Here is a 23,965-nt window from a genome sequence, read left to right as displayed (position 1 = left end):
ATATCGTAAATGATTATATCGCAATGGTAAAATACTATAAGATATATTTACATTTCTTAAATATTAGTTGCTTCAAATTTATCTGAAGATGAATCTGAAAAAATCTTTATCAAGTTCCTCTTATTTTTGCAGTCAATACCATTGTAATCAATATTACGTCTGGTTGATAATATAAGATCGCTATAATTTAATTAATTCAAATAAATCAGACAAATTTGAGTGGAATCGATATAAGCGATAAAGTCTGATTAGAAAAAAAAAAAAAAAAAAAAAAATAAGAAGATATTTAACATTGAATCGAAGTAAGTAACATGATGTTACTTGACGAAATATCATAAAAATGTTATACAAATATATAGCATGTGTATATATATATATATGTAAAATACATAGTGCCTATGAAAATCGATCAACTTGGTCATAATGAGAAGTAATGCGAAGCTTAAATTAGAAATTCTGGATGAGTGTAGTCTAAGTCTCTCATCATCATGTTATCTTTTTAAAGTGAAGGTTTATTCCATTTGCTGCAGCTGTAAATGTCGAACGTGGATCCAAAATAGTTTCATCTTTCTCTTCTTGCCAAATCGTGTATTCCCGTAGAAGAAAGGCAAGTACCATCTTTGCGTGAAGCTGACCAATTTTCATTCCTAGAATAAATAAAAATGATTGATCTCATTCTTTTTTTAATATGATCTTAATATTTTCTTACGTACCTACACACATCCTCGGACCTATGCCAAAAGGTATATACGCATCGGAAATAATATTATTTTCGGCAAATCTATCTGGATTATAGACTTCTGGATCGGCGAAATATTTTGGATCATTTTGAAGGCCGTAAAGAGATATATAAATTGGAGTACCTTTTTCGATGATTATATCAGTGCCCGGTATCTAAACGGATGTGATAAATGCATTAAATATTTTTGTAGTAACGAAGTAATTTCCTATAATAAATAACTTCATTATCTTATTCTCGATAACACGATGATCATAAGAAAGTATAATACTTGAAAATTTTCTATCTAATCTTTATGATCTGGTTTCGACCTTTTTCCTTATGTACTAAAAATTTAAACAAAATTCTTATCTAATTAAAATATGTCATCTATTTAAATGCTTGATCCAAGTTAAAATATCATTAAAAATTATTCAGAGACATCAATCGAGTTTAATGATTCTTTGGGTCTACTTTTTTTTAACTTCATCGAGAAGATAATACGATAATTCGAGTATATGTTTATCGCAATTTGTTATGAAAACATTATTTCATTGTTATGAAATTTATCTTTGTATGGCCATGTAATTTATTTAATTGTAGAGTTTTTAACGGCGCACACCTGATAATTTTGACGAGTGTACCGATCGATCGTAGATACAGGCGGATGCAATCTCAAGCCTTCGGCTATAGCCTGATCGAGATATTTCATTTCGTTGAAAGCTTCATATGTCCAGCCATACATGTCGATGGCCTTATTAACATCTTTCCTGGCACGTTCCTGGCATTCCATATTATTTGCAAGCTCCATAAGCGTAAACGACATACACGCAGAGCTCGACTCGAATCCGGAGAAGAAGGTGCCCGATTGATAGAAAAGATTTTCACCCTCGAACTCTGAAGGATAATGATTTCATGGATTATTTCCTCTTGGGAACATTTCCCAAAGGCAATCTAGGAATAGGAGATTTATAAAATCATACTCACTGTAATCCGGATTCTGTTTTTCATTTTTCAATTTGAGCAACGAATCGATGAAATCCCCTCTTTTTACGCCGGTCCTCTCACGATCGTTCATAGCACTCCAAAAGATCTTTTTTATAAAAGTGGAATTGAAAAGTATCTTCGTGCCGATTATCTCGACCAATTCGGGCATGAAGAAAACCGTAACGAGGGCGACCATTCTTTTGAATCCATGGAAAAATTCTGAGACTGCGGCCAAACAGCATGGTCAATTATAGAATATAATTTATAAAAAATGAAGATTTATTTGCAAATTTACCAGCGGCACAAAATTCAACGTTGGGATAATTGAAGGAATCCATTTTGGTGCCAAGTGCGACAGAAGCGATCAAGTCCGTAGTATACTTGTAACTAAGTTCCTGAGCATCGACCAATTTGATATTATTTTCATCCGTAGGTTGGCTCTTTAAGTAGTCCATCATTGGATTGCCAATTTCCGTCATAAGTGGGAACATTCGCTTTAATTTTTCACGTGTCAATGTCGGCGTAATTTTCGACCTGAGATACTTCCAAGTTGGATTCTTCATGCCAAAGAGATTCTTCATTCCGATACTGTCCTTTTGATTCGAGCCGGCAAAGTGTCGATCAGAGAAATTGTTAAAATCTCTTATCATGATTTGCTTGATAATATCAGGATCACGTAGGAGCAAGCAGGGCTTGTGGAAGATGTAGAAACCGATGTATGGTGCATCCTGTTTGGCTTCTTTGTAAATTTGTCCTAAATGCCATCCTGGAGCTGAACGAAAGAGTACGGCGTCTTTAAAGTTACCGAATATTAAGTCGGCCGGCAACGTTTCGACGCCTCGTTTTTTCCAATAATTCAATTTGTATCTGAAGAAAAGAGGAGAAAAAAAAACAAAAAATATTTAATTCACTTATTTCTACTTCTACATTTTTTTCTTTTTCTCAAATATAAATTTTTACGATACTAACTTGGCGTAGATTGTAAAAAAGAAAGTCACAATGGCAACGAGTGCCAATGTAACAACGATACCCCCCAATGTGATCATCTCTGTCAGAAGGATAACAGCGTACTATTGGAACTCTTCTAAACTTACCCTCTTTTATATGATCTGACTTTCCGGTACGATCCGGATAGTCTGGATGGACGAATCATCGTCGACTTTCCCGCTAATTTAAAATTAAGATATTTTAAAGGAGAGGGAGAAACTTAATCATCAGATCAATTAATATTAACATTGATATCAACATTGGTATCAGATAAATGCATCGGAGTATACATCAAGTACTTTTATCGATAATGTACGTAATATACGTAAATACTTGCCTTTCTTTTTTTTCAAATAGATTTTTATCGATCGATAAATGTGTTATTTAATTGTGGATCTAAATGTAAAAAACTCGGAGCGTTTCGGTAAACTAAGCATTTATCCAAATTCTTGGATTTATAAGAATTATTAGATTCGATAGTGTATTCTTCGAGAAGACTAAGATAAATTTATAAGAATTATTAGATTCGGTAGTGTATTCTTCGAGAAGACTAAGATAAAAACATAAATTTGTAACTATTTAACATTTTAACTTAACTTTACCGCATTTCTCATATTTTTTCCACTTTACCAAATACAATTATTTCTCTTGTATAGTCTCTTGCCAAAAAAATTATGATAAATACATGAAAAAAATAGACGTATGCCATTAATATTGCAATTTTATTTGTAAGATAATATCTTGATACATTTTATTCTTCCGCAAAAATTTTATTTAAAATCGAATACTTATTTGCGGATATGTAATCAATAATAATTGTTGGATAAAATGAATAACAATACATAAAGGTAATTTAATCAGTTTTTATTATAATTGTAAATGGACGTCATAAAATTGGACAATTAATTTATCATCGTTACGCATGAGTTTTTAATTTTTAATAAAGAAAAACGAGAAAGTGATCGATAACAAGTCATAATTACACTATAATGTAAATATTCTTTCGCATAGGCACATAATTATTTCGCATTAGAATATAAATTGATTAAACAAAAAAATGAATTTACTGTTTGTCACTTCCAGTTATTCAATACTACGTTATTTCTCGCAGCGCAGTTCAGGCATTCCCGTTACAGAAGCAGTAAAAGAAATGCATATTTACATATTTTCGATTCGTAAGTATTAATGGCATTTTGGTGTGAACATCAATAGCTAACTAATTATTAAATATGCATTATTGGCGAAAATTACTTTCAATCTTAGCTGACCACAGAAAGGCAGCTTACATAAAAAGTTTGAACATTAAAACCTGAGTTATCCTGCATGTAGATTAGTACTTCAGATATAAACATATTTTACAATCTTTCTGTAAAAAATTATCCATGTGATTATATGAACACAAATCATTGATATTAGATTGGTTATTTCTCAAGTAAGATGTAAATTATATAATTGATGCATTTTATTCAAAATATCTAGAAGAAAAAAAAAATAAAATTCACTCGTACGTCTATATGAAGACGTGAATTTGATAATGAATCTAACAAATAAAAATAATATATGGCTTATAATTCTCATATAAGATGGGAAAAAGATCAAAATCTCATTCGGAGAAACATGATAAATAAGGAAGAATGAAAGTATCGTTTCCATCTACGCATTAACGATAAACGAAAAAGAAAAAACTTATTTTGTTACTTCTTTTTTCCTCCAAAATATCCGAAATCCGATTGATATTTATAGTGAATTCGAAGAAAATTATAAGAAGAGTCTACTATCAGTTTCTACGTAATATGAAGAATTACGTCACAAAGATTATTCGTCATCCTTTTAGAACGAACTCACATCAACAGAAATATTCCAAGAAGATAACTGCAAGAAAAAAAATTGTATGAAGTAACAATATCTCTTTTTCTCCTCTTTTTTCAATAATGCGATCCAATTCTCTATAACGTTTAGTTAAACTATTGCTTCCATATTGATTAAGTTTATGCGTAACTCTCGTCATACTCTATTAAAGTATTTCTTTCGTAAACAAAGATATATTACTATTTTTTCGTAGAATCGTGCAATCTCTCCGACTACGTTCGTGCGCTTGTATCCATATGTGATGGTTAAGTTTCATAGAAATTAAACTTGCAATTTAATCGATAATTATATTTTTTACTTTAAAGGCACAACCGCGGAAAGTTCCTTATGCTCTCGATCGAAGGACTCTGCAGTTCTTTTTTCTCCCCTTACATTACAAATTTAATCGACTAATGTATTAGAAAGGAATATTTCTTTTTATTAGTTAACCGTACTCAATTGTACACAATTGATATATATATATATATATATACATGTGTGTATGTGTGTGTGTGTGTGTGTGGTGTACATATACACATGTATGTATATGTATATATTACAATAAAATTATAATAAAATATTAATTCATAATCTCAACTTACACAAGTCCCTTTGGATTGAAAATTACTTTGGTATGATTATAAAATACTTTATTATTCTTATCACAGTGAAGATAACCACATCTTAAATAGTATAAAAAATTGTCAAATTTTTAATCCTCAACGAGCAATAAATTAAATAGTAGATACAATAATAATTAAACGTATGTATTTCATGAACATTCTTATACCTTTGCGATGTAATTATTAAATCTGTGAACTTTAAAAGCGGTCGTATTTTATCTTATTACGTACAATCTACGTAAGTACAATCATAAATATTGTTAGTAGAATTTAATAAAATCCTTTTTATGTTAATAACTATGGTATACATAAAAGCAATACTATATTCGTTTAAAGGATAGAAAATATAACACATTAATAATACGAAATGTTTATACATACGTACGGAATAATATATTACAGAAATATATGTATATCCATTGTAGAAAATTTTTTTTTATTTAAACATCTATTGAATAATCATGTTGAGAAAGTATAATGTTTATAGAAAAAAGAAATTCAGTCTCAAAAGTAATTGTTTCTTTTCGTTATATGCTGCATCAAAAGATCATTATTATTCGAGACAAATATTGAAAATACATATAAAAGCATATAAAAAAAATAAGAAAAAAGAAAAAAAAAAAGAAAAAGAATTGAAATTCAGATCTACTCATCAATATTATGAGATAAGCGTACAGCTTGATCTTTCGAAAACTTTTTATTGCAATCAAGTTTCTAAATCAAGTAACTAAATCAAGTTAACTAAATCAAGTACTAAGGAAAAACTGTACGATGTCTCTTTTTGTTTATCATCACTTATTCGCTGTAATGTCTGAGATCGAATATGACCGACTGGAAGGGAAAAGAAAAAAAAAAAAAAAAAAAAAGAAAAGAAAAACAAAAGAAAAAAAAAAGAAAAGAACTAGCTGCCAAAAATCAAGGACCGTTTTTATATACCTTGCGTATCTTCTTCTTTTATTTACCAAGGTGAACACGATTTCCTTATTCCGTATCTTCTGCCTCCTCTCTCGCCGACAGAAATAATTTTTGTATGATATGAGTGGCTTTGACTGTTTTAAAATTAAAATACAAATAAAATTTATAATAGAAAAATGTTCAAATTACGGGCCATATTATTATAGATAATATTGTACGTACCATTAATTTTTTGAAACCAAATTGGTTTATTTTGCCATGTAACGCCCATGAAGTAAGCAGGAATACCGGAGGATGTTATTAAAATACCCATACCAACTTCGTAAGGTCTTTCGTAACAGGGCACCAATACCAGAAATGCACATAATGCTACAAACGTTATAGGAATCCATAAAGGTACCTATGAAATGAATAATGCTATAAGAATGGAACAAAGTGCATAAATCGATATTATAAAATGACTTAGTGAATATACCTTTATCGGCCTAATCATATTAGGTTTTTTATATCGGAGCCATAAAATACCAGCTACAGATAACATAATGAAGAAAGATTCCACTATGCTACAATATGTTATCAATACAAATATGTCACTCGTACATAACATTATTAATGACAATATACACTGAAAAAGAAGAATCGAATATATTTACGATTTTAATAGATAATCACAGGCGCACACGCAGACATGCGTACATTATGTAGAAAATACAAACCAGGAATACTAAAGCAGGTGTAGGAGTAAATCTTGATACATTGATATGACTAAGCATAGATGGAAAATGTCCATTTCTGGCACCAACAAAACACATTCTGGAAGAAGTCATAATGTGAACGCTTAATCCTCCAAATGCGGAAATAGCAACCATAACAGGTATAACCCATGCCATAACTCCAAGAAGTTGATCTCCAAGCGTCTAAACGCAAAAGTAGTACAAGTAGTTTTTAGACACGCACGAGGAGCAAATAAATATATTTTATAAAAAAAAATTATACTAACTACTGCAATCGCATCCGAAGCAATCATCGCGGTTGGCGTCAAAACTGACAGATAGGCAACATTGGCTAGTACGTAGATTAATGTGACTAAAGGCAGTGATATATAAATTGCGCGTGGTAAATTTCTGAAATAAAAATTTATTATACAAGAATATGAACTTGATATGAATTTAAAATAATCAATAACAAAGTGTTAAAAACTTACACATAAGGATTTTTCAATTCTTCAGTCATAAAGTTTAAATAGTTCCATCCAGAGTATGAAAATATTCCAGAATAAAAGGCCACTGCAATTTTTCCAGGATCTGTATTTGTATTTTCAAAAGCATTCTCAAAGTTTTCTGTATGTCCTGTTAAAGAATACGAATAAAGGGACATGTAAAAGCGTTTAATGTCGCTCAATCGATGTTAATTTAACAATTCTAAACTCACCCATACACAACCACGATATTCCAGCTATAATAATAATCACTAAAGCGGCAATTTTGGCAAACATAAATATATTCTGCATCTTTGTTGTTTCTTTTACATCATAACAATTGACGAATGTCAAGAAACCTATAAAAAATTTCAAAGATATTATTATTAATTCGAGTATGAAGGTGTATATATATATATATATATATATAAATCGAACGAATGGAAGTATATGGAGTAATGCTCACATATAGTTACAGCTGCAATTAATCTTATACCATTGTCCGGCGTAGAACAATTTGGAAAGAATGGTTGTAGAACATATTGCGCGAAGGTTAATGCCATTATAGCATTGGTTGTAGGCCTGCAATAAAAATAATTGGATCGGCTTGAACTTTTTACACGAGTGACCTTAAAATATTTATTACTTAATAAAAATATTTATTACTTACACAAAAATTAGATTGGCAGCCCATAGATACAAAAATGATGGCAAAGCACCAAAGGCTTCATGAATGTAAGCATAATCTCCGCCGCTGCGCGGTATACTTGTGCCTAACTCGGCATAACACAATGCTCCTATCATAGACAATAGTCCACATAATACCCATATAATCAAGGAAACTCCTACGCTTCCGACCTCTTGTATTACACCTTTCGGGGATACAAATATGCCTATGGAAAGTTTTGAAACGTTTATATAGACAAATTCAATTTCCTTATTATCCTTTACAATTTTCAATAATAGAGAAGGATTTTACCCGAGCCAAATATGATTCCTAAAATAATGGCAACACCTTCCAATAGTCCCAATTCTTTTCTCAGTCTTATTTTTTCAACATTATTATATTCCTCTTTGGCATCTGTATCGTCTACAGAATTAATCAACTGCATCTCTCTTGGTGAATTGTCAAATATACCAGTTGCCATTTTATTTCACGTATCAATGGCTGTTGAAGTGATTACAATTAAAAAATTATTAAAAGTGTTAATAGTTAAAAAATCTACTGTCGTGTAGGTGTGCCGATTTTCAAGAGGGAGGAAAAAAAAAGAAAAGAAACAAATTGATCCTTCTTTACGATTATTAGATATATTAATAGAAAAAATTACTTCGGATGTATATAAAAAAACAAAAAACAAAAAAAAACAAAAAAAGCCGCACTAACAAGTGTAATAAATATAGAATTCTACTTGCGCTACCATTAAAACATCCAAACATAGACAAAACATAGGGATTAATAATAACTCTACATCAGACACTTGGGAATATTTGCGAATATTGCTTTCTCAAACGAGTGGGAAACTACTACAACACAAATTAAACAGTTTATAACGTAGTCTTATTTAATGCATTTTTAATACCCGTTAAATATCTCTTTCTATCTATCTTCTACAAACTATTTATAGATCTGTTAGTTAATAATACATTTTAGGTTAAAATCCTACTACGTGCACGTGCACCAAAAGGATACACAGCATGAGCGCTAGTATGACGCAATATGTCTTGAACCCCCCCCCCCCTTTGCTTGTTTCGATAAGATCAAAGACTTATCGATAATATGTATCGATAATTATTGTTTCGTTAAAGCGCAACTATTATTGGTCGAAACGTTGCATCGATTATATAAGCAATCTCAACGGTCCAATGAGTTTTCGTATATATCGTCGCATGATTTAAATTAACCAATCACGACGAAGTACAAAATAGAAAAAGTATCGGGGAAATTTTCAAAATACTATCGACTATAGAAATCTCTCGTTCCGGCTTTCGAAATAAATCGTATCGTTGAAAAAGTTTCTGTCGTTTTTAAAGCAGGCAACTTAAAGAAAGGAAATAATTGATTCTCGATGCGCCATCTGTACCTTTAAGAGGAAACTTTCGTATACGCAACTCTCCTCCGGCTTCTTTCTTATTTCGCCGTTCTAGGAGGAAGCTCTAAGTTAAGTTTTCAACGCGTAAATAGTTCGCGGCGAGGCGAGCTCGCTGCGCGAGTCTGTTTCGCGTCTGAAGACTTTTGATTGCGCATTTCCCTCGAATTTCCAACAGATATCGTACTCTCGGACGAAGTATCTCCGATACAAAACTACCGTCGTCTTTATCGTTCTCGCGAATCTTTTGGCACGACGAATTAAGCTCTGCGCCAGGCAAATAGAAATTTCAATAAATATCTCCATCGTCGAAGCGTGTTTTGTGTGCGTGCGTTTCAATTTTTCGCGTGTATGCGTGCGTATTTGTCTCTCTCGCGTGCACGAGACCGGAAGAGTCGGCCCAGAATCGGCCGAAAGAGAGAGACGGAAGAACGCGCGTGTATGTGTGTTCGGCGGCGGAGATCGTGTCTCGTCTCCTGGTATATGCGCGCGCGCGCGCGCGCGTTTCTGCTTGCTACGATTGGAAGTAAAAGAGAAAGAGAGGGATAGGCGATGCGAGAAGGAGCGCTGACAAACTTGGAGGAGAGAAAAAGAAAGATATAGAAAACGTTAAAAAGGTAGCTGGGTTGTAGCACGCGCGCGCGCACGACGGAGAGAGAAGTGTGTCGCGACGTCCTAAGGAGTAGAAGAGCTTTCTTTTTCCTCCTTTGTAAGAGGAATTTGTAAGAGGATCGAAGTAAAGAAGACGAAAACGAAGGAGGAAAGAGATAGAGAGAAAGCACGACTGGGTGGGGGTGTCGAAGCCGTAGAGGCGTGTGAGAGGGAGAGAGAGAGAGAGAGAGAGAGAGAATACCGAGCGGAAGAGTAGTGGAAGGATGCAAACGGTGCTGTGTAAACACGCGTCCTGGGTTGCGTCTGGGTTGCAGTTGGACGTACGAGAATCGTGAGTTCGATCCGTTTCTCTCTTAAGTTGTGCCGAGGCACACCACGGAAGAAGGGAAAACGGTGAAAAGGAAAAGCGAAAAGTAACGGTGAAACGGGATAATAAAGGAGGAAGAAGAAAGAGGAGTAGAAGGAGGAGGAGGAAGAGGGAGTGGGAGAGGGAGAAGTCGGCCGAGCAACGGCGTCAGGTGACGCGCATTGCTCCATACAGCGAGTAAGCGCGCCTATATATGAATTCGTTTTACAAATGACGGTGTATCGTGGCGAACGACTTTGCTGTTGTTGTTGCTGCTGCTGCTGCTGCTGCTGCTGCTGCTGCTGCTGTCGCTGGCTGGATCATTGGTCGTCGTCTACTTAGCTGAGATCGTAAAAGCCTGTACGTATGATAATCGTTTAAGCGTGTGCGCGTAAGCGCGTGTCTGTCTCTTTGCTTGCATCCGTGTATATATAGATCTCAACCCTTTCATCTCGTTCCTCCCTTTTCTAAGGTTTAATAGACTCTTCTGTAAACATGGCTCCTGAAGCTGCCTTGGATCCGGTGAGAAAGACTTGTCCTCTCTTGTCCTTTCACCGAATTTTATTCTTTCTTTTGCTTTGATGATACTTTTAGATCCTTCTGACTTTTGCTAAGATTTGATAGGAGAGGAGAGGAAGATATCAATAGAGATGTTTTTCGCATGCGTTCACATGCACCGGACGGTTGTTTCGTTCTCTCTCCCTCTCTCTCTCTCTCTCTCTCTCTCTCTCTCTCTCTCTCTCTCTCTCTCTCTCTCTCTCTCTCTCTCTCTCTCGCTGTCTCCTTCTCCTTCTGTCCATTTTCTACGATATGCCGTCTTTACACGAGTACGCGTGCACGAGGGTGACGCTTCGATTCACATTTGGAATAATATTTCTCCTTGCGAATATGCGAACTCATCGACCGAAGGAAGAAAGAGAAAAGAAAGAGAAACCCTCTTTTTCTTTGTAGTTAACTCCAGAATATCGTTACCGCCATGTTTACTCCTGACAGAAGACTAACAGTCATTTAACCTTTTCGCGCCGAATATATCTTGGTAAGTCGTATTCTTGAAAAATGCTCTTTATGATCTCTTTTTCTCTCTTTCTTTCACTCACTCTCTCTTTCTCTTATTCCTTTCTCTTGTCCGATGATAAACATCGGTTGATACCTTTCTTTCGAGACGTATTGTATCAATAAACGTTCTCCACTTTTATAGACGCTCCTTTGACTTCCTGAAAAGCATGGAAAGACGAGTCTACGTCGTCGCGAATCAATGCGAACGATTTCGATGACGAAGAAGATTGGTAGATACAAAGATGGAAGCTTCAGCATTCTTAGAAAGAAATTTTTCTCAGCTTTTCTGGCAAAGGCCAAGTAAAGAAGAGATAGATAGATGAATAGATAGAGAGAGAGAGAGAGAGAGGGAGAGAGAGAGAGAGAGAGAGAGAGAGAGAGAGAAAGGAACATTTGATCTTTCTCCGAGAAGACGCTAACGCCTCGTTACGTCATCGTCTATCGACGAACCGAGGAAAAAGAAAAATGGTATGTAGAATAAGAGAGAGAAGAATAACAGAGAATCTTTGATTTCATGGACCACTTTCGTTGATCGCGTCTTATTATTCATTAGTTCCGTGGCGCACGTACAGAGAAAACGCAAACGCACGTGCATGTATTCCCGTCACGAATGGTCACCTTTGACATTGAGAAAAAATTGCTCTAATCGTTTCTAATCGTTAGTGCGGCTTTAAGCCAGCTTAAACGGAACATCTTTAACTCTTCCATTCTTTTAATGCTTTATTGTGTGCCCTCTCTCTCTCTCTCTCTCTCTTTCTCTCTCTCTTGTTATTTTTTGGTTTTCCAAAAAAATAACATTGATTTAGGAAAATGTTGACTCGAAATAATTAGAGTATTAGCGTGTAACGTTATACTCGTGCATTGTACTAAGGCCGGTTTCTCTTCCCATGTCCGTTCTTGTACAAGGTGTCCCGTTAAAATAGCCACACCCGTTAATCCATTCTACAGAAGAGGGAAATCGAAAATAATGTTTCGAAGGAGAGGAAAAAGGATCTCGCGAGAACATATACGTACGTGTACGCGAGTCTAACATATTACATAACTTTTCTCTCAGGGCAGTGCAAAGTAAGAGCAATAGGATTTTACTATCTCATTACTGTCAACGAGGCTCTACGCACATCCTCCGTCTAAGTAAAAAATTTTCAAAGCTTTCCTACGTTTACCTGCGATATTTTCTTTTTTTTCCCCATCTCGAACTCACCTTCGAGAGAAAAAAGTAAAAGAGAAACATGGTAAACGATATACCTCAAGCTCGTATATCTTTCGCGCCTGAAAGAAACGAGAAATCTTTGTAACGGTACGCATCCACTATCTATTAAATGCTTACTGTGTGTTATTTTCAAACACGGCACACCTTACTTTGTATTTTGTAATTATTTTGAATCTCGAACGAATTGTCATTTTCGTTCGAAATTTCGTTTATCCTAGGATAACCAAATGACGACAATTATAAACGAAGAGAAATAATAGAATTCTTAAAGAATATAATGATATGATAAATGGTCGAACGTTATGCGAATAACTCGAGGATATAATTATATATCCGGTTGATAATTCATGCGATAATTTCACTTTTGTCGATGTTAATGTCACATAGGTTGCGAAATGAATTTGAATGATCATCGATGAGCATGCATACTCTATCACTTTATATATTTTACTATCATATTACGTTATTTATCTTTGGACTTTCTTATTTATTCCGTCTTTTCTGATCTTTTCGTTATTAATTTTCTCTCTCTCTCTCTCTCTCTCTCTCTCTCTCTCTCTTCTTAATCACGAAGGAGGATAAAATAGTCTCCTCCGGAAGTTGTAGCAAATCGAGCAATCAACGTCGCCAATCCTGGTAATAGCAAGAGCTGCAAATTAATTTAACCCATGGACGAGAAGGAAATTTAGCTTCTTCTTCCGTTTTCCCAAGGATATCCGATCAAATCTTATCGTAGAACTTCATCCGGGAGGAGAGACGAGAAAGAAACGTTCACTATCGTCCAAATGAATATTTCTATGAAGCATCTTGATAGGATTCGCTTATATCGATAATCGAATTTGTTCGTTGTTCCGAAAGGATCGTGTCCGTGCTTATAGAATCGCATAGATGCGCATATATTTATAATGTGCCTCCTAATCGAATTAATTTGCGTAATCCTACGTGATCCTATCGTCGTTGTCGTCATGACAGGATTAAATATATCTGTGTACCAAGTATGTGGATATACACGTATCCGCAGATCCAATTTAACTTCTTTATCGTTATCCGTTCGCATTAGAACTCTGTTGAATATCGACCTCATCGTAAACTAATATAAATAAAAGAAAAGAAAAGAAGGAAAATAAAGCAATGAAAAGGATCGTGCACGTTTACGCGAAGATTAGTAGTTTTGTTTCGTTTCACGAATTCTTTTAATGTCGCATTGACGACGCTGATAGTAAAGTGACTTTTTTCGCGTTATATTATTCGCGCTTGTTGCACGCAGTACATCTGTATGTACTGATGGCAATGCTTCCCGTTGTAGTATGTACGTATATGTATATTCGATGTAAATATCAATGGCCGAGGCAAATGTTATCGACGAAGTGTCAAGCTTCTCCGATCGACCTTCTATCTAGATACTCGAAAACGATCGAGATTCACCACGACAGCTTTTCCACCGGCTTGCCCGGCTTAAAATCCCCTTGATATCACATTTTTTTTTTTTTTTTTTTTTTTTTTTTTTTTTTTTTTTTTTTTTTTATTATTATTTCTTTTTTCGCTACTGTTATTTTTTTGATTTCGGCGCGTGACGCTTCGTCGCACACACGCGCAAAAAGAGATATCCGCGAAAGAGCTTACTCGACTCGACCGAGAAATTTCCATTCCACTCTCCCAGTTTCCTAATGCTTTTGCCACGTCTAGATAGCTATACATTCTCAAGAACGAAGTTATCGTAAGGGCACTACTAGTGGATAGTAGCATTCATGCAACTTTGTTACTCGACCTCGAGAGACGAGATGCGCCCTCAGCCTTTACTCGATGATGCACCCTCTCGCTTTTATTAGACTCGGTTCTTTTGTCGTCCGCGTCCTCGAAAGCAGCACGAAATTCTCCTCTGGTACATACATACTACATGTGTATGGATGCTGAATATTACGCCTTTATATATGGCGTATATTATTCTCTCTCGCTCGCTCGACATCGTTCCGATGCCGGTCCAGCTCGGTCGCATCGTCCAAGATGAAGAGCTTCGAATCTGCCTGCCGGTGGTCTTTTGTTGGCACCAGCTATTTAACGTCTCTACATTTATTTAACGCTCGATTGGCGATCCTTCGAAATATCGCGAATTGAACGAAGCTTTTCTATGTAATACTCGACAGCGATCATGATCTATGGGCCGTGGACTTAAAATTGGGTCGTCCGCGTTATTTCGAACGGATCGCCAAGGATGTCTGCAAAATTCGACTATCGTATCTTTCTTCGCGCATTGCACGTGATCGTGACGATATTTCGCTTGAATGAACGACGATAAATGTAATACGTGTATCTGTGTATTCGTTATTACGAATTTGTAATCGTATAGTTGAAAGTTTCGATTCTACATAATCGATCATCATAGTGTATCGTGACACGAGAGCGCTATATAACGTTTGACATCGGGAGCTGGTTGATCGGCCAACGACGTTCTAAGAGGTTCGAAGGTAATCTCCCCCTTTCGCCCCTTAGTCTCCCACGTTCTCTCTCTCTCTCTCTCTCTCTCTCTCTCTCTCTCTCTCTCTCTCTGTCGGTCTAGAAAAAAGAAATTGCACGTTATGCGCATTGGGCGCATTAAACGCGACCCCTTTACTCCGACATACGTTCGCGTTTGACGTAAGCAAGCCACTTCGAGTATCGTGCGAACCGGAATTGACTTTAAGACGATTTCAATCCATTGGGAATCTCGTCGTTTCCATCTTATTAATCTTTTTCAGAGGACATTTTTAGGCGCTTTCGAAAGGAATTTCTACATTCCTTCGATCAAATATCGTCCGAACGTATAATTTGGAATACAAATCTGCCCTTTCGAAATTCTTTGCGGCACCGAGATCGTAAATACGACTTGGTTATTCGCCATTGACCCTCGGTCGGCTGGTAAAGCCTAATTAATTATTGCCTTGGTGAGTTAAAAATAATCCCCGTGACCCCTCCGTCGATAGAGCCGAACTCGAGGACGCCGTTAGACATTTCCTCTTGAAATGATCGATTTTACCTATCTCGATGACTACTTTTTTCCTTTTTAACTTTTCTTTCTCTCTTATCGAACGAACGCGGACAGCCTGCCGCGCGCGTTCCATTTCGGTCTATAGGACAACAAAATTTGGATTGTTCTCAGCCGATCGGCTTTACCGTCCGTTCGAAAGGCTATTAAAACTTATTTTAATTTGTAATATAAAGCGTTACAGCAAAATTTGTCTTTTATTTATTTATTTTTGTTGTTGTTGTTGTTGTTGTCTAAAAATGACGAACAAATTGTTATTATTTCTTAATTGTCTCTTTGCAGCGGCGAGATGCATCGTAGGGTGGGATACAGCAACTACGATGGCAAGATCGCGGGCCTTTACGACCTGGAAGAGACTCTTGGTCGTGGACACTTTGCTGTGGTTAAGCTCGCTCGACATGTCTTTACCGGCGAGAAGGTTGCAGTGAAGGTCATAGACAAGAGCAAACTCGACGAGATATCTAGGGCGCATCTTTTCCAAGAGGTGAGGAAAACACGCCTCCGATTGATGCTTTTTCTCCCTGTCTTCCTTTCAACTTTTTTTCTTTTCTTTTTTTTTTTTTTTTTTGTTTTTTTGTTTTTTTGTTTACCTTGTGTAAGCGCAAAATGTAGGAATGAAAAACATTTCAATGAGTAGACTAGACGGAAAGAAATCGAGATTGAATTAACGAGTGTATCCTGTCGACGAAGATTTACGATCTCCGTCAAGTTATGGATCTAGTTAAGATCAACGAGATAATCGTGTGGAAAGAGATAAGAGGTCGATGACCCCTCTCCCTTCCTTTCTCTCTCTCTCGCTCTCTCTTTCTCTCTCTGGCTCTTTCTCTGCGGTTTCCAACAGTGTCGGTCGATTTAATAGGTGCGATGCATGAAACTGGTGCAACACCCGAACGTGGTGAGACTGTACGAGGTGATAGATACGCAGACGAAGCTGTACCTGATCTTGGAGCTGGGCGATGGCGGTGACCTTTACGACTACATCATGCGCCACGACAGCGGACTTAGCGAAGAGGTACGAATTATACAATACTTTCTTGCGATCTTCTTAAATTAGTATCTCGAGGATGTAGTTGCAAAGCTGCCAAGCTTGTGTGCATTTCTATACTCACAAGAGAGACAGCTGTTTCCTCATGATTCACCTTTCGATTAAACGCGAAAGTTTCGACAGTTTAAACAAAGTTTCCCTTTTGTTGATAAGTTCTATCGATGAAAAGCTCTTTCGTTCAACAGGTGGCCAGGACGTATTTTCGACAGATAGTCCGTGCTATATCCTATTGTCATCGGCTGCACGTCGTTCACAGGGATCTCAAGCCGGAGAACGTTGTCTTCTTTGAGAAACTTGGTACTGTCAAACTCACAGACTTTGGTTTTAGCAATAGATTTTGTCCTGGTCAAAAGCTCGAAACTTCCTGCGGTTCTTTGGCTTACTCGGCACCCGAAATACTTCTCGGCGACAGCTACGATGCTCCTGCAGTTGGTACGTTGTCTTTTTCTTTTTTCCTTTTTTCCCCCGTTCGTTCTTCAATCATTTCTCAAAATTTGAACGATCGTTTAGATGTCTGGTCGCTCGGAGTGATACTTTACATGCTGGTCTGCGGACAAGCACCGTTTCAAGAGGCAAACGACAGTGAGACATTGACCATGATCATGGATTGCAAGTATTCCATTCCAGCACACGTCTCCGAAGATTGTAAACGTTTGATCGCTAGAATGTTAGTTAGAGAGCCCGAAGGAAGAGCCTCTCTCGAAGAGATAGCCTCTGATACTTGGTTAGCTATAGGATTGGACACGGATTCCGTGGAAGCGTTACCTCTAGTTTCTCGTCAACAAGTATCCGACGATCATCATAATCTTATTATTACTAAAATGGTTAACGGTAACATTGCCACCAAGGAAGAAATATTAGAGTGAGTATAAATCGCAAGGATCCGAATCGTATCCTACTCGCGTTGATCGTTACCATGAATTCCACGAATAATCGTTCCTCTCTTTCTCTCCTTTCTTAAAGAGCGTTAGACAAGAACGAGTATAATCACATAACGGCGACGTATTTCCTGCTGGCCGAGAGAAAATTGCGAGCTCATAGACAGGAACAGGTGCAGAAGGCGCGCCCCGAGATACTTGATGTTTCTCCCAGGTATATATTATATCATCGTATCATATATATAGGTGTGTGTGTGTGTGTGTGTGTGTGTGTGTGTGTGTGTATATATATATATATATATATATATATATATGTGGATAGATAAAGATCGAGCGACAATTAATATCAAACAGCCTCATTTTCCTCGATTCAATTTCAGCAGACAAGAGGAGGCAACGACGAATCTTCACGCTAATCAAAATTTACTTGGTACGGTGAATCAATCGTTGCTGAGTGTTCCACGCACGCCTGGTGACGTACCTCAGGTACGTATCGCATGACTGCCATCTTGCCAAACATCGTGATTAACGTTCGAACGTACAAGTGACCTCCTTAGCTTAGCTTTCCTGCCGTAGGAAAAAAAGATTCCTATTCTCGTTGCAGAACGTACGTACGAGAAAGTGCAGCATCGTGCAAGAGGAGGAAGACGAGGACGACGTTTCCTCGTGTTCCGGAAGAGAAGAACGTGGTAGCAACTCGACCTTGAACTCATTCAATCGTCGTGGCTCTCGTTCGGAAGGGAAGCTCTCTCATATCCTCCAGGAAAGGCTGGGACAACTCCCAGAGAAACATCCTGGGCACAAAGTAGTAGCGACAGCCAGGCTCACGACTCAACAAGATTCCTCGAGCAATGCCGGTGTGCCTGATCGAGAAGAATCAAAGTTAAAGTCGTTTACGAAGGACGCCAAATTTGCCGACGCATCCTCGAATCGTCGTTCGAACGTAACCGTCGTTGTACAGCAGGACGACAACGTGGTATTCGAAAAAGTAATACCTGGTGCGACGAAAGTATCCTCGATCTTCGATGAAAGTTTAAAATCTAAATTTAGTACCTCGATCGTTCAGTCGTCAGGTTGGTCGAAAAAGCCAGGGAGCGTAGTCGAGAGTAGACCGAAATCCGTAACAGAATGTACGAGACCTTTAGGGCCAGTTCCAGCGAATAAATGGAGAATGGGTGCACAGCATAGATCGACGGGACATAATTTGGAAGCGTCCGCGATGTCGCCAGCTGTCTCTAGACCGTCTGATTTAATTTCCACGACGACGACAACGATTCTAACGGAATCATCGACGGTCTCGATTCCTCTTCGTTCGAGCACGCACGACGATCATCAATCCTCAATGCCAAAATATAAGACCATGCCGTCGCCTGGTAGTACAGGCTCTATGTCACCGCCGCAATTAACGTTGAACGAGATACTTGAGGACGGAGACGCGATGCAGGCTACGGTGGGTTCGAGCGAGTGCACCAACAACAACGCTTCTGCCGCCAAGTGTAGGGTAGTAAGACGGACGGGATACGAGCAGAGAAGGAGCAAGTTCCATAAAACTAGAACGGCTTCGTGTTCGAGCTCGGACGCGAGCGACGACGACAGCGAGAGTAGAAAGAAGAGAGCGCATAAGCTCGGCGCGACGACGGAGAAGCCTCTACCACCTAGGCGAGATAGTCACGACGATTCTAGCGATTCTCAGGATCCTGGAGGAAGCGGAGGTGGGGGCAGAGGAGGAGGAGGAGGAGGAGGTAGCGGTATTGGAAATGGAGAACATACTACGAGCGAAGCGCCATCGAGTACAACCGATACTAATCGTAACGATGGTGGTAGCACTACGAACACGACAACGAGCAATACGACGGCCGGTGGAAGGCACAGATCAACGGAAAATCAAGTGGCCTTCGGGAGAAGACATCGGGCAGGTAGAAGAAGAGCAGGCGAGACGCGTTTGAGAGAAAGCCAGTCGTTGAATCGAATAACGGAGGTGCAAGAAGCCGAGGGCCCATCGGCTACCTGTCACAATCATTCTCACGTATCTCGCAACTCGACGATTTTAAACGTTCAAAACGTTTCCACCTCGTCCTCCTCGATATCCCAAAGTAGCACCGGATCTCACGGTATTAATCAACCGCTATCGCACGCTGCTACGACCGTACAAAAAGCTAAGGGCTTTGGCGCTAGACTCTTGCAGGGTTGGTCCCTCGGTAAATCTAGTTTGTCGCAAGCTGTGAGTAGGCAGCAAGCGGATAGCAATTCCACTGCTAGAGAAATCAACAAAATGGATCAACGAACAAAGTGTCAGACTGTCGAAAGTTGTAACGACGATAGAAGAAAGGATCTAAATGGTGGTTTGGTCAATAACCAAACAGCTCCGAACGAAAAGGAAAATCGTGGGGCCTCGGTAAACAGGAACGACTGCAAAAGTAGAAAAATTCGTTTGCTCAGCCGTTACTTTGCAGTTCACAAGAAGCTCTGTGTACCTCTACCGGGTCTCTTCGGGAAGGGTCGACTCTATAAGGCTCGTTCTTGCGGTAACATCGCACGCGATCGTGTCAGTCCGCCCTCACCAAAGTCGGTGCTACTATGTGCCGCCTCGGACGACAAATGGCGAGAACGTCATCAGTGGTGCGACACAAAGCATCAACATCGTGGCAGCGACGGTGATATCAATCAGAATCTTGGTCTTGCTCATCTCGTGCAGGAAAGAGTAGTTGGTAAAGGCTGTACCGGTATGCCAGCCGTATGTCATATTCATTTGGGCGACGCCTCCAAATGTTGCAGTCTTTGTTGATGAACGCTCGATCGAGACGAGCTAGAAATTCCCAGTGTGATTTTTTTTTATTCTTCCTGACGGTAGGATTTTAATCTCAGGAGGAACCAGTTTGTTCGTTCTATCGCCGCACCCCATCCACAAACATCCACCCAAACATACACACAAATGTGCGCGCGCGCGCGCGAATCGCGAGTCCTTTTTCTACAAGGACCCTTCGTCGTTGCTGATGAATGATTACGTTGCTTCGACATTTTTAAACACACTTTGTTCGAACGTTCCAGAAATTTCTCAAATGACGAAGAACGTAAGATATATACGCAAACACACACACACACACACACACACAAGCATGTATACCTATATTTTTCCTCCCTCGTGGTGGTGACCCACGTAAAATAATGGCGGTTACGTTTACGACGCCAAACATCTATATCCAATCGTTCCTGAATTACCTTGATACGCGAATATAGCTGAACGTTGCTGTTAGCGTTGAGAAGAGAAGGATAAGAAAAAGAACAAAGAAAAAGAAATGAAATAATGATTATCGAGCGTTTATCGCGCTCGATCCCTTCGTGGGAAGTGTATCTAGTCCGTGTGAACAAGCCTGTATTAAATATTGCAGAGTTTATTATTATTATTTTTATTATATATTAAATATTATATTATATTATTATAATAATAATAATTATTATTATTTGATATAGATGAACAACGTGGATATTAACTCGTATCGAGACGGCACGGTGTTCGAGAATAAATGAAAACAAATATTAAAGAAGAAGAAAAAGAAATATTCGTATAGCTTCGGTACGTTTTGAGTCTCGGCAATTCTCGAGGGTCTTCCTTCGTCTTTTCATTTTACACGTCTCACGTCCATTTTCCTATACCGTTATACGCCTTCTTTCCCTATTACATTCTCTCTCTTCTCCTTCTGTCGAGCTCGAATCGCAATTTAAATTTTCCCTTCCTCCTTTTTATCTTTTCCTCTGTTATTTCGAGAGAAGAGAACCGAATCGGAAAGATAATGTTTTCTTAACCAAAGCAGGACCTTGAATTATAATAAAGCTGTCGTATTCAAGGGCAGGAGGGAGGGGGGAGGGGAAAACAAAAAAAGAGAAACAAAAATTATAGAAAAGTACGTGCGTTACAATTATTTCATTGGTGATGGCTATAACGACGCGCTCAAAATTGATTCTATGTTTGTTTTAATTAAAAAAAAAAGAAATACAAATAATAAAAATTCGTAATTGTAGATATGCTTGCCGGCCAAGCACATTAGCGCAATAGTGTCTAGATTTTCTTTTTTTGTTTCCTTTTTCATTGATCTTTCTTTCTAAACGACATTCGTAGCCGTCGTTATTGTTATCGCGTTTTCGCGCTACGATCGGTTAAAAATTCCCAACGACGTGTTACGATTCGATCGACAACAGCCACATAGAAAACAATGCATAGATGATTAAGCTGCGTTCACACCTAAAATGTTAGATGTATCCCCGGCCCTCCTCTTGTGTCCTTTAGGCGCAATCGTAAATGTATTTGTTTAGAAAGAAAGAGAGAGCATGCGCGGTGCTTCGAGTACGTAATTTGTACATACATACATACATACATACATACATACATACATACATATATATATATATATATATATATATATATGTGTGTGTAGGCGAGGCCGATTTAAAATTTTTTATTAATTGACATTAATTTTTGCAAGGTGTCACCCGATACACACACACACACACACAGACAGAGGACACACAGACACACCCATCGAGAGACGAGCTTGAAAAAATTGTATAACCATTCGCTTGAATTATCGAATGCTGGCCATTCGATTCAAAGGATCGAAATACAGACTCTTTGCTTATTCCAAGGGATAATATTATATAGTATATATGCATATATATGCGCATAATCAATTTTACAATCCTTTTAAACATAATCACACATATACACGAACATTTATTATATACAAGGAATAATTGTTTTCCTTTTTATATATATTTATCACGGAATGATCTGCAGTGCTTATCTTTTAGATCGAAAATGTTTGCGTCTATTCCATTTTTATCGAGCGTACGAATTTCTGGAATAGAGAAAGAGATTAGAATACAACAAAATTTGGATCTATTATCAAAAATGAACACACGAATCGTTTCTTATTTTGGCTCGAAAATCTCTCTAGTTTTTCCTTGTATAATTTCGATTAATGTACACATATATACGTATACATATACACACATATACTTACCAACTATGTACGTCAAATATTAACTTGGAAATATGCGCAAAATTATTCAACTTCCTAACGACTAAGACTGATGCTTTACGAGTTACTTCGAATTGTTTATTAATTTACAACATGTACATTTGTAGTATGTCGTGCGACGACCATGGCTCGATTGACGAAATCAATAAAAAAGAAGAAATAGAGAGAAAGAGAGAAAGCGAATAAGAGTAGCGTCAAATGCTGAGTGCAATTTATCCATCAGAGGACGAAGAGCGTTCTTCTTAGTCGTTAATTTAGAGTTCCTTGGCCAAGAAAAAGAACAAAAAATTCGGTCTCGCAGAATTTTTCGGCCGAAGAAATTGTGGCCACCTCAGATCGACCAAGCAATGTGACTGGATATTAAAATATCGTTTATATAACTAATGAATACGTAGAGAAGACGATCTTTGCGAATCTCGTTTTTTTTTTTTTCTTCTTCTTTTTTTTCTTTTCCCTTTTTCATTGCATCGAGAAAAAAGATTCCTCCCAAGAGAATTACTTATTATTTTATTTATTTCTTTTTTTCTTCATTTCCATACGTCTCTCGTCTCGCAGCTGTGAAAAATCGCGAAATATTCTTTGAATTTACGAATAAAAACCTTGAATATATCGGACAAAAGTAATAATGAAAAAAGAAAACACATGATAGAAAAACGTGTATTTTTGGTGTTGTCAAAATCGTGACAATATTTTAATGTTGTATGCACGTATGAAAAATTCAATGGAAACGATTTTTCAATGTTTTATTTCTTAAATTTTTATAATCCCTTCGACTTTTCAAAAGGAAACAAACAGCCTTTATCTCGTTCGTTCTCGTGCAGACATATTTTTTTCTAATTTTTATTTCCATCGCGAGAGGACGGAATTGTTTTCCTCGCACAGTTTTAACACTTTTCCGTATTTACACAGATATGCGTTTTTTCCTCCGAGTCCGAACGAAAAGCTTTTCACTTGTTTATTATTTTTCGAGAGATCGAAAATCGTATAAATCACGAACGTTCCTTTTTCCTATTTTTCTCTCTTTTTGTAACAGCAGATAGTGTTAAATCGTTCGAGATTCAAAGACGAACAAGAGGTGTTAATTAATCTACGCCCACGCGAAATAAACCTTCACGGATTAATGTCGACCCGACTCTTACTGCCAGCTTTATCATTGTAAAACGGATCCACTTACATGCGTGTACCGCTAAAAGCTGTAAAACACAACCCGGTATTCTCGTAATTCATACATACATACATGCAATAATTGTGTGCCCGAATCGAATGGAATAAAAGAAAATAAAAGAAAAGATACAAAAAAAAAAGGGAATAAATAAACCAATAAAAATGTTAGCGTTTATGCTAATATAATACGTTCAAGTACATATGCGCGTGTCCTGTTGTCTCTTCGTTCGTTC

The 23,965-nt window shown here is 37.5% G+C and overlaps 3 protein-coding genes across 11 annotated transcripts; 1 reads left to right on the top strand and 2 right to left on the bottom strand.

Annotated features, from left to right (window-relative positions):
* Positions 1-42: 42 nt before the first annotated feature.
* LOC146872628 (cytochrome P450 6k1-like) lies at positions 43-2,799 on the bottom strand. Its single transcript, XM_085660507.1, has 6 exons — positions 2,675-2,799; positions 2,001-2,572; positions 1,706-1,930; positions 1,341-1,615; positions 714-894; positions 43-647 (listed from the first exon to the last, which is right to left on the bottom strand). Exons 1-6 carry the CDS (start codon positions 2,749-2,751, stop codon positions 487-489), a joined length of 1,491 nt encoding a protein of 496 aa, XP_085516633.1. The 5' UTR covers positions 2,752-2,799; the 3' UTR covers positions 43-486.
* Positions 2,800-5,087: 2,288 nt separating this feature from the next.
* Positions 5,088-8,984, bottom strand: gb (solute carrier family 7 member genderblind). Of its 3 annotated transcripts, none has more exons than XM_035882729.2 (11): positions 8,921-8,982; positions 8,256-8,444; positions 7,947-8,169; positions 7,743-7,858; positions 7,510-7,635; positions 7,283-7,427; positions 7,079-7,202; positions 6,795-6,995; positions 6,554-6,703; positions 6,301-6,478; positions 5,088-6,212 (listed from the first exon to the last, which is right to left on the bottom strand). In XM_035882729.2, the coding sequence occupies exons 2-11, from the start codon at positions 8,422-8,424 to the stop codon at positions 6,145-6,147; spliced, it is 1,500 nt and encodes a 499-aa protein (XP_035738622.1). In that variant the 5' UTR covers positions 8,425-8,444; positions 8,921-8,982; the 3' UTR covers positions 5,088-6,144. The 3 variants fall into 3 exon arrangements, with proteins under 3 accessions (XP_035738622.1, XP_035738623.1, XP_035738620.1); XM_035882730.2 differs by lacking the exon at positions 8,921-8,982 and adding an exon at positions 8,695-8,847; XM_035882727.2 differs by having other exon boundaries at positions 5,090-6,212; positions 8,857-8,984.
* Positions 8,985-9,397: 413 nt separating this feature from the next.
* Snrk (SNF related kinase) lies at positions 9,398-23,930 on the top strand. Of its 7 annotated transcripts, XR_014982850.1 has the most exons (9): positions 9,399-10,681; positions 15,892-16,093; positions 16,469-16,621; positions 16,840-17,086; positions 17,165-17,516; positions 17,618-17,746; positions 17,913-18,018; positions 18,095-21,106; positions 22,014-23,930. XR_014982850.1 is itself a non-coding variant. In XM_035882664.2 (8 exons), the coding sequence occupies exons 2-8, from the start codon at positions 15,899-15,901 to the stop codon at positions 20,315-20,317; spliced, it is 3,402 nt and encodes a 1,133-aa protein (XP_035738557.2). In that variant the 5' UTR covers positions 9,398-10,681; positions 15,892-15,898; the 3' UTR covers positions 20,318-23,930. The 7 variants fall into 7 exon arrangements, 6 of the variants coding, with proteins under 6 accessions (XP_035738557.2, XP_035738560.2, XP_035738559.2 ...); XM_035882664.2 differs by having other exon boundaries at positions 9,398-10,681; positions 17,916-18,018; positions 18,095-23,930; XM_035882667.2 differs by having other exon boundaries at positions 17,916-18,018; positions 18,137-23,930.
* Positions 23,931-23,965: the final 35 nt, after the last annotated feature.

This window comes from Vespa mandarinia, chromosome 12, assembly GCF_050613455.1.
Source record: "Vespa mandarinia isolate Hongniang chromosome 12, ASM5061345v1, whole genome shotgun sequence".
Classification (NCBI taxonomy): Eukaryota; Metazoa; Arthropoda; class Insecta; order Hymenoptera; family Vespidae; genus Vespa; species Vespa mandarinia.
Note: the sequence above shows the minus strand (reverse complement) of the source record. Positions and strands in the feature narration are given on the sequence as shown.

Bases quoted from the DNA above. Each gene is read 5' to 3' on its own strand.
- LOC146872628 (XM_085660507.1), bottom strand. From the start codon at position 2,751: ATGATCACATTGGGGGGTATCGTTGTTACATTGGCACTCGTTGCCATT. The intron at 895-1,340 runs GTGTGCGCCGTT...ACATCCGTTTAG, and splicing joins ACACTCGTCAAAATTATCAG to ATACCGGGCACTGATATAAT. The intron at 648-713 runs GTACGTAAGAAA...TATTTATTCTAG, and splicing joins AGGTCCGAGGATGTGTGTAG to GAATGAAAATTGGTCAGCTT.
- gb (XM_035882727.2), bottom strand. From the start codon at position 8,424: ATGGCAACTGGTATATTTGACAATTCACCAAGAGAGATGCAGTTGATT. The intron at 7,203-7,282 runs GTAAGTTTTTAA...TTTTTATTTCAG, and splicing joins GAATTGAAAAATCCTTATGT to AAATTTACCACGCGCAATTT. The intron at 6,213-6,300 runs GTACGTACAATA...ATTTTAAAACAG, and splicing joins TTGGTTTCAAAAAATTAATG to TCAAAGCCACTCATATCATA.
- Snrk (XM_035882661.2), top strand. From the start codon at position 15,899: ATGCATCGTAGGGTGGGATACAGCAACTACGATGGCAAGATCGCGGGC. The intron at 17,087-17,164 runs GTACGTTGTCTT...ACGATCGTTTAG, and splicing joins CTACGATGCTCCTGCAGTTG to ATGTCTGGTCGCTCGGAGTG. The intron at 17,517-17,617 runs GTGAGTATAAAT...CCTTTCTTAAAG, and splicing joins ACCAAGGAAGAAATATTAGA to AGCGTTAGACAAGAACGAGT.